At 32.2% G+C, this 10,739-nt stretch overlaps 1 protein-coding gene across 1 annotated transcript; it reads left to right on the forward strand.

Annotated features, from left to right (window-relative positions):
• Positions 1 to 9,925: 9,925 nt before the first annotated feature.
• On the forward strand, positions 9,926 to 10,733 carry LOC111378735 (transcription repressor OFP12-like). The gene has a single exon (XM_023001966.1). The coding sequence runs from the start codon at positions 10,034 to 10,036 to the stop codon at positions 10,655 to 10,657; it is 624 nt and encodes a 207-aa protein (XP_022857734.1). The 5' UTR covers positions 9,926 to 10,033; the 3' UTR covers positions 10,658 to 10,733.
• The last annotated feature ends 6 nt before the right edge of the window (positions 10,734 to 10,739 follow it).

Here is a 10,739-nt window from a genome sequence, read left to right on the forward strand (position 1 = left end):
TTGTGTCAATCTCGATCATCGATCATATCTTTCACTCCACTATTAAGTCAATATAAATCGAAAACTCCTTTTCGACTTATGAGTACACCTTGGCCAAGGATTTGATCATTGACTTAATTGGATGAAACGCAGATCATAATCTCCTACTATCTAAGAGTGACGAATCCTTTATTGATCAATCATAACCTTCATACGATTCTTGACGTACCCGAACGATGTCGTATTAGCGGCCCTTTTCAGAGCAACATCCAACACCGCCAAAGTATGAGTGTCCTCATATAAGGTACCATGACGACCTCAAGTCAAAGGACTAATTTCACTACCGAACGTTAGAGATTAACCACTGACACTCAGATAGTTATCCATGTGGAATCTCTCGACGGGTCTCCAATATTTTGTTCTATAACAAAATATCCACATGTTAATTTAAGTGTCACCACACTTTAACTTGTGAGATCAGTTACTTACTTCACAAGTAAGAAATGCCACATGTGATGGTCTATCCGTAATAACGATATCCGTATCTCGTTATTACTTACGACCACGGAAGATTTAAGATTCAATCAGATGTAATTTGTATCTCACAATCACAACTCCTTGTGATTAACAAATTACAATTATTTGAATCTACGGACTCTATTATTTATTTAATTGTCTATTAATTAAATAATAGATCTGCCATTTAATTGCATTAATTATATATAAAAGTATTTATGTCCAAAGTTGATTGGACCTAGGGCATAATACTTACATCTATGACTAAATCTTGGATATAAAACGTAAAATTTTATATGTTTCATTTGTTCCAATGAAGATCTCAATCATTCATATTTTTAATACTACGCTCCTTTAGTTGACCTGAATAGAAACCCATCAATTGATATAGAGGCTATTTGGGAGTGATTTTTAGAATTGATTTTTTGACCGTTAGAAGAAAAGTGGGGTCCATCCGTGAGAGAAGAAGTCAAATATGATGGCTGGAATAATGAAATAACGGTCAAAAAATCAATTTTTTGGAGGAAAAAATCGAGTCCAAACAAGCCCTTATGGAATGCTTGGCTTATACATATCCGGTCATGGCTTCTAAACAAAACTTTGAGCAGTTATTGATTCAAATATTGCTTTGCATTGCCAAAGTCATGATCCCGAAAGAAGGCCACAAATGGTAGATCTAGAAATAAATGATAGAAATGTTTAACTAGTTATAAAGTAGATCTAGAAGTCCGGATATCATTCCCACGAGAACTACTATTTAACAATTGGTTTAATGAGTCCTAATTTTAATTTGATCGAAAACAAATAATAAGTTTTGTGATTGGTGTCTAAATTATTCTAACTAAACTAAATTATCTAACGTACACCACTTATCAAATTGGGTTTTAGAAGTATGAATTTGTATGCTAGTACTTATAAGTTTACCCATAGATCCCCTTTAATCCACCAATCAAGATAAGTTACAATTGTAGTGCTAGGTCAAATTCTTTTAAAGCATTCAATTTATCCCTCTCAAGTTCTCATTGAATCTATTTAACTAATTTAATTTCATATCTTTATGCAAATCAATCTTAGTTAAACAAAATATCGGTTCTAAGAGTTCATTTATGATGGAAATAATCAGTATAGGTATGTCTACACATTATACTAAATTATCGAATTTTACTATGTGGTTTAAATTTAAAACTCACCTCTCAATTTGTAATAGATTTCACAAAATTATTGAATGATTGGCGAAAAAATTAAAAGCATTAAGTACATAATTAAAATCAACACATGCATTTAAAGAACTTGAATCTTTATTAAAATAAAAAAGGGGTCACATATAGATTACATTGTTCGCCTAAATATGAATTTGACCACTCATAAAAGGAAAGAAATACAAAAAGTAAAGAGTTCATAACCAAGTTTTGAAATCTTGATCATGGAAAGAATTAGATCTTGCACAAAAAATCTTCTTCAGCCTCAAAAGACTTCAAACCCTAGCTTTTGCTCTTTGAACTTGATGATAGTGTTTTTTCGCTCCCCAAATTGTGTTGAACTCCTCTTTGATCTTGATGATTATGTGTCTCTCTCTCCCAAAATTGTGTGGAACTCCATCAAAAGTGTCAAAAACTCGTATTTATAGCTACCTCCATGTTTTTGGTTGTTATAGGGTTTTTATGGGGTTTAAAATGACCAAAATCGATCCCTAATCCGTATCAAGCGCGTGTCATGGCGTCTAGGTGCCACTTCTCGGGAGAATTTCAGCATTGCACCCCCTTTAAATATTTTTCTCATAACTTTTTCTCCCGATATCCAATTGAGGCGAATCAATTTGGGTTATAAAAATAACTCAAAGGGCTACAGATTACTAGAATATCTCTTTTCCAATTCGAATTTTACTACGGTAAAAATGGGTCTCAATCTCCAGTTGAAAATCTGGAACATCTTTATGCGGCTGGAAATTGATTTGTGAAAATATTTTGACCATATTTTACTCATTTTAACTTGTAATTGCATCTAATTGACCCTAGGATTCTTAAATCTTCATCACGAGGTCTGACATAACTTTTGAGTATTTATATTTCGGAAGCGTTCCACCTACACATGGATTTGACAAGTATTTTTGCCAAATAATTGTGACCTTTAGATGAAGCAAATCCAACGGTCAGTATGTATTTCACTAGGATCATTGATCTCAAGCGGTTATAACTAATTCTCCCATGATCCTAGTGAAATACATACTGATCGTTGGATTTGTTTAATCTAAAGGTCATGATTATTTGTTAAAAATACTTGTCAAATTCATGTGTAGGAGGAACGCTCTCCTTTATATTTTATCCCCAAACTTCAGATCTTACCCTTTTTTTTGCCAATATTCGCTTTCTTTTTTCTTTTTCTTTTTTTCAACTTCATTTCTACTCATCGAGTTTCACTTAATAAACGAAATATAAAATACATTAGATTATAATCATTCAAAAGAACCATTAAATGACTATACTTTTTGGTCCAAATAAAAGTATAAAATACATCTATCAAACACTGCCAAACTTAAACATATGTTTGTCCTTAAATAGAACCATAACCTAACTTAAAAAACATTAAAACATGCAAACGGTTTTGGTTAGAGAACATGCCATTTTACCTCATGACCAGAATCATTTTATTAAATCTATCAACGGCTTCAAGGTTGCACTACCAACATCAATAACTACTTTTTCAATGTAAAACTGATATGCTTGTGTGTGAAAAATTATTTAAAATATTATAAATTCACGAGTTGTTTCAATCCATGACCCTCGAACTCGATGGTCAAATTTTTTACTTTAGTCACTCATAAGATTCACACACCCCTAAATTTATTTATTTTTACTCTTTCCCAGTGTGTGATCTAAGACCGAATTTTTATATTAACTCCTCAACATCTCTAATTTAGATGGATCTCACTAATTGTAAGTCAACATTTCAACAAATAAGGATTATCCAAATTTTGATTGCTTTAATTTCCAAGACTCAACTAAGCTAATAATTCCTTTGTTAAAAATCTAATTTTCAAAAAATAAGTGCTTGTGACTTAATCAATGATGTAGTATGTAAATATATAGTCATTATTTTTTCTTGTCTTGTGTGCAACTTATCTCCATTAAATTTTCTAAATAACCCTTGTAGCGAGCTTTATGCCCAAATCTAATGATCATAGTGCATCAAGTTTTTAGATACACTTGCAGGTTTACTCAAGTCATAAAAGCTATAAAAAGACTTTTTACAATGAGATAGCTTTTTTTTTTCCCCATGATTAGTGCCCCTCATTAAACATCCATTCTAAAAAATCTATCACTAACTTAAGATTTTTCACCTAATTTTCATCATATATTGGTTTTAGACAATCCACACAAGAATTTACATACATGCAATCCCAGTTCATATCCATATCTTCCTACAACAATAAAATCATCTCCAAACCTTTCTAAATTTAGTCGAAGAATGTATATTGCAATAGCTTTTGGATTTAGTATCTAAAGTCTACTATTTTAACCTATCAATTATATGAATCAACCTATTTCTTTATAATACTAAACTTAATTCATCTGTGCTAATGGATAATAATCAATTAATCTAAGCATATAACATATTCACAATTCATAAATTAACACGTGATTCCAAATTTATTTGTCGGCAAAGCTACTTAACCCTTACTGTCTGATATTTGAGGTGGCTTATTAGATTAGTTCATTTCATTATTTGCTAAGTTGTCTCGTGCTTAATATCGAAATACCTTTGAACGATAAAAGAATACAAATATGAGAGTCAAGAGCAATTTAAAGGCAATAATGTAGCTTGTGGGATAACCTTCTTCTTCTTTTTTTTCTTTTTTTTTTTTACATCCTTGGGACTTTGAAAAATGTACCACATGTATTTTCTATGTTTTTCACTCAAATATACGATTTCTTTTAAAAAACTTAATATAGATATGATGATCCTCTTATTGAATAAAAGCATCTTTAACACTAATGCACCTTAATAAATTATATGTAATGCAGATACATAAAGTATAATAAATAAAAGGGGTAAGAGATTGGTTGCTTCCCAATAAAATTTTAATTTAAAGTTTTTAGCTAAACTTTTGCACAAGTGCTTTATGGCACTTTGAATATGACTTTGGAGGTCTTGCTTTAACTTGCTTAATTTGTTTTTGTTCCATATTTTACATGTCCTCCAAAATCACACTTACCCCTTTTGAATATGATATGACTAGCCAAAATTGCCCAATTAGAACTCAATTAAGAATACTTTAATTTTCTCATCAACTTTACACAAAATCAATGAAATTGGAGGTTTCCATCTAATCCCATTTTCTTTGAATACCACTAATTCATTTGGCTCCTTTGTTATTAATTTATTCGTTTTTACATGTTCTTCTTCTTTAGTTGGTTTCTCAGGTTCCATTGGCGTGTTATTTGGCTCATCTGAAATTACATGATCTTCAATCCTTTTATTTTTGCATGATGATGTTTTCTGTAACTATTTCATTGTAATCTTCTTGTTTTTCACATGGACTATCGAAGATAGCTTTCCTTACTTCCTCTGAAGTTTCCAATAACAAACAATTTGTACTATAATGCAATCTGCAACAATATTCACATGTCAGTCTAATCTCTTCATAAATAATACAATTGATACTTAATCTTTTTGGGAAGCAGTCCTTATCAAATGGTATGGGTTGATTGTATCCCCATTTTTTAAGTTCATGTCTCAAGAGAAATTCTCCAAAGAGCATGTCGCCTTTATTTAAGTCGGAATCGATCATTGTAAATTTTGGATCTCTTGCTTCTTTTTATTTCCTATCAATGGAGCAAAAAAATACAGGTAAATCCATGAAAATGACGCCAAAAACTAGTTGTTAATTTTTATATTCCGCAAGTGTACGGATTGTAATAAGTAATAAAGTGTATCTAAGAGTCTGGATATCATTTCCACTAGGATTTCTATTTAACAATTGGTCCACTTATTTCTAATTTTAACTTGATAAAAAAATGACTAATAAATTGTGTGATTGATATCTAAATTATTCTATCCGTGGTAAATTCATTTCTGGAATCATAAGATAAAAATATTTTTTTGATCAATTATTCACTAAATTGGGGTTTATCAGGACCAATGCTACAAGCTTCTGGAATACAATGGGGCTATTGCAGCCGCTGAAGCAGCTATTGGATCGGCTATTATAAACTAAAATATCTAAAGGACACCACATATCAAATTTGGATTTTAAAAGTACGAATATGGATGCTAGAACTTACAATTTTACCTATGGATCTCCTTTAATTCGTCAATCAAGATTCATTACTGTTATAGTATTCAGTTGAATTCTTCTAAAATATTCAATTTGCTCATCTTGAGTTCTCATTGAGTCTATTTAACTAATTCTATTCCATATCTCTATGCAAATCAACCTTAGCTAAACAAAATATTGGTTTTAAGAATTCATTTCTGACCGTAGTGATCAGTATAGATATCTCTACTCCTTGTACCAAATTATCAAATTTCACTATGTGGTCTAAATTTAAAACCTACCTCTCGAGTCGTAAAATATTTACAAAATCATTGGATAGTTGGCAAAATAATTCAAAGAATTAAGTACATAATGAAAATCAACACATGTTCATTTAAAGAACTTGAATTTTGAATAAAATAAAAAAGGGTCACACATAGATTACATCGTTCGCTCTTGCTATGAATTTAGCTACTCATAATAATGAAAAAATAAAAAGTATAGGGTTCATAATCAATTTTAAAATCTTGATCATGGAAAGAATTGGATCTTACACCAAGAATCTTCTTCAGCATCAAAAGTCTTCAAACCCTAGTTTTTGCTCTTTGATCTCGATGATTATGTGTTTTTCTCTTTTAAAATTGTGTGGAACTCTCTTTGATCTTGATGATTTTCTGTTTTTTTGTTCCTAAATTGTGTGGAAGTCCATCAAAAATGTCAAAACTTGTATCTATAGCTGTCTTCAAAATTTTGATTGTTGTAGGGTTTTTACGAGCTTTAAAAGAATCAAAATTGTGCCTAATCTATATTAAGCGGCGCCTAGGTACCATGAAGTGGCACCGTAGCGTCGTGAAGATAGAGAGGTGGTGCCTAGGTGCCATGTTGGTGGCACCGCGGCGACATTTCTTAGAAGAATGTCAGCACTGTACCTACTTTAGTATTTTTATCATAATATTCTCTCTAAATATCTAATTGAAGTGATTCAAATTGGATTGTTAAGATAATTCAAAGGGTTACAATTGTAGAAGTAGTTCTTTTCCAATTCGAACATTTGCTAGGCCAAAAGTGGGCCTTAATTTTCGGTTGGAAATGTGGAACATCCTTGTGCAGCTGAAAATTGATTTGAAAAATATTTTTGCCATATTTCATTCATTTTGACTTCTAAGACCCTAGCATTCTTAAACCTTCATCTTGAGGTTCAACACAACTTTTTAATATTTACACTTTAATCTCCCAAACTTTGGATCTTGCTTCCTTTTTTTTGTGCCAATTTTCGCTTATTCCACTTTCATTTATCGAGTTTCACATAATAAACGAAATATAAAACAATTAGGTTTATAATTTTTTAAAGAATTATTAAATGTCTATATTTTTTGTAAAAATAAGTGTATAAAATACACCTTTCACATCAGTTTTTCCACTCTATATTTTGTTATTTCCAATTGTTCATTTAAGAGTTAATTCCACAAATTGTCATCGAACATTGCGAAAAGTTTTCAAGAGGTCACTGAATCAAAACTTCCTTTAAATAGTCACTAAACTTTAGTAGAAGTTTTCGGGAGATCACTGAATTTTAAAACTTCCCTAAATAATCACTGAACTTTGCAAAAATTTCCTAAGGGATCACTAAACTAGTGATGTATGGGGTTTCAATTTGCAAGGTTGAGTGAGTTCCTAGGAATTTTTTGCTAAATTCAATGACTATTAGGGAATTTTTGAAGCTCTGTGACCTCCTGGGAACTTTTGGCAAAGTTCAGTGCTATTTAGGGAACTTTTGAAATTTAGTGACCTCCTGAAACTTTTGGCAAAATTCAGTGACTATTTGTGTAATTAACTCTTCATTTAACATTCTTTATGCCATTCTGTTAATCTTTTTGTCATCTAGAAATTTATTCTCTATCAATTTTTATTAGAAGTGCCAGAAAAAAATTTGGACAATTAATGGTGTTTTAGCTATCCCAATCAAGTACTAAGCACTAAGGGCCTTCTTGGGAGCTTGGGGTACCAGTTATGAGGTTGTCTTAAACAATCGATTTTGAATGTCTATGAAAATTTTGATTTTTGATGGCTTTAGTTGTGGATTCAATTCTCGTGACAAAATTTATAAAAGTGAAATAACATATAAATTATTAAAATTTTTATATTATCAACAAATGTTAAGTACAAAGTCATCGAAATTTATTTGAGTAGAATTACCATATAGGAGACATGGAAAATTTGGAGGAGTAATTTCATCAAGGCAGGTTAGAGTTGATTTGTCACAGTGTCATAAACTGGCCTTTATTGTTGTTCCTATGTGCAAGATGGAATGCTACATACTTTTCAGCAATGTTTTTGGAAGAGCACATGATATATACAGTAATTATCCCTTAGATTCTAGGGCGTAGTACCTAAAATTAGAAAATTTGTTCCTTTCTCAATAAATATGCTAAACGTGCATGCATACATACATGTTACGAATTTGGACCAGATTCCAAAATAGTGTGTTTGAAAAGACTTAAGCTTGAAAGTGCAATCAGACGGAAGAAGAGAAAATTGATTATATCCTCATTTTAAAATAAATAGTTTCCCCTTCTATGTCCACCCCTAAATTGTCGTATGGGAAACTAGAGTAATGGAAAGAGAAAGGAGTGAACTAGAGGGATTTTGATGATGAGTTGGTAATAGAAACCGATGAGTTGAGAAATCTAGCGACTAAGTGTTGCAGAAGTAGAGAGTGGCAAGCCGGAGTCGGTGAGAGGGGGTCGAAGATATTGTAGTATGAGAGGATTCAACATTCATAGCATGCGAATTTGTGATGGTCAAAATGGACGAAAAACATTAATTGTACATCTAACTCTACAAAATTAAAAGATTGAGTACACAAATATCGAGAAATGAAGATTAAGAACGATATATATAACCCATAGGTTAAGGACCTCCGTATGTGATTCTTGAAGGAAAAACTCTTTTGTACTTGATAATTAAGATTTTAAATGGAGTTAGTATATTGATATTAAGTTTGTGGACTTCAAATTTTGTTGAGTATCTTTCGTTATATATATACACTGTAAACTTTGAAAAATGTGAAAAATATACATTGATTAGTGAGCTTGTCAAAAAAATGGGCGATGATCAATTATACATTCGTTTTCTCTAGATTTCTACCTAGTGGAATCCCCAAGTGGAGCGTGAAGCATTCTATGTTAAGTTGAGCGTCTTCTTAGTTCTTGTCGATCTCTACTTAGTTGAGTGCATAATTGTGACAATACCTTTTGTTAGCATCTAGGCCAAATCTCATATCGTTTCACGAGTTAAGATTTGCTGTTCAAAATTGACTGTCCAACTTATTATCCACCAATGTTTCACTGATACATCATTTTACACATATTTTTAAGCACAAGTAGTAGTGAGATAAAAGTTAGACACGTTAATTTAAAGTAATGCGTCAATAAATCATTGGATAAACAGCAAGTTAGTTAGTCAATTTTTGACAACAGATCTTGACTTATCGTTTCACCAGTTCCTCATTGATTATATTGTATTACATGAAAATCAGCCTCTAAATGTTTAAGTTAGGACCTTAACTCAATAACACTTATAACAGACCTCATATATTAATCAGCTCGACATATCTCGTCTTCTCCAAGTTTTTCTACTGAGTTGAAGCCCCTCATTAGAACTTAATGTCAATTTCTACCTATTCCTTGTAATTGGATTATTCAATATAAATTTGTCCAATAAAAATAATTTAAAATTAAAGTATAGAGAAATGATTTAATGAGTATCGGTGCTTATCTTATTTGAAGTATCGATGATGTGTCATATTAATTCATTAGCGTAAGAAATGATCAAACCAGCATCGATGCTCATTTTATCCTAAGCAACGATGATGTATCATCTTAATTCATTGATGGTGATTATCGTATCCTAAACATCGGTGATGTGTCATATTAATTTATCAGTGGACGTCGATATATTAATATGACACATCACCGATATTTAAGATAAAATGAGCCTCGATACTTATTAGATCATTTCTCTTGAAATATATTTATACATGTGCAATTATAAACAAATCCTTGTGTCAATAAAAATGTCATATATACTTCATCTTGTCCTCTCTCTCTAGACCAAACAAAATCAAACTATATATATATACTATTCTTTTTGTTTTAGCACAAGGATCATGAAAGCTTATGTAGGAGTGTTTTCTCGCCTATACAGATAGGGAAATTGGAATTCCCAACCATATATACATACTTTACACAACAGTGTCTCCCACATAGCATAGTAGCAGGAAAAATGTCTAACATTTTGGGGAAGAAGAAGTTGTACCTCTGCTTCTCCAAATTCAAGTGTCTACCCACCCTCACTCTATCCCCACCACCCACGGATGAAGAAGAAGAAAACGAGAATATCACAGCCGCCCAACTGAACAACCCTTCATCAGTAATCAAGAATTTCAACTCCCTCTATGATTCCAACTCAGGTTCAATCTCCAAGTCTCTTACTTCCTCCACAGACAATTTTTTCTCTTCATCTGATGATTCTGATGCTGATTTGGTTCCTGATTTTGCTACGGTTTTCGCGTCCCAACGCTTCTTTTTCTCCTACCCTGGCCGCTCCAACTCCATAGTTGAGTCCACGGACGGGCCGCCAGGGCCGGAATCTGACACGGTGGTTAACGGTGGCATTGCCGTTCAGACTTACTCTCCGAACCCATATGCTGACTTCAGAAAATCGATGCAAGAGATGGTCGAAGCACGAGAGTTTACAGATGTTAAGAATGATTGGGATTTCTTACATGAGCTTTTCGTGTGTTATCTATCCTTAAACCCTAAACACACCCACAAGTTTATCGTTGGCGCATTTTCAGACCTTATCGTAACTCTCATGTCACCCACGGCCAACAATCCACATGAGTGACATGCGATTAGTAGTGATTCCGACTTCATGTGAGTTGATCTTATTATTTTTTATTTTTTAGTTTTCAACTCTCTCTTGTGTA

The sequence above is a fragment of the Olea europaea genome, unplaced genomic scaffold (genome assembly GCF_002742605.1).
Source record: "Olea europaea var. sylvestris unplaced genomic scaffold, O_europaea_v1 scaffold1863, whole genome shotgun sequence".
Taxonomy (NCBI): domain Eukaryota; kingdom Viridiplantae; phylum Streptophyta; class Magnoliopsida; order Lamiales; family Oleaceae; genus Olea; species Olea europaea.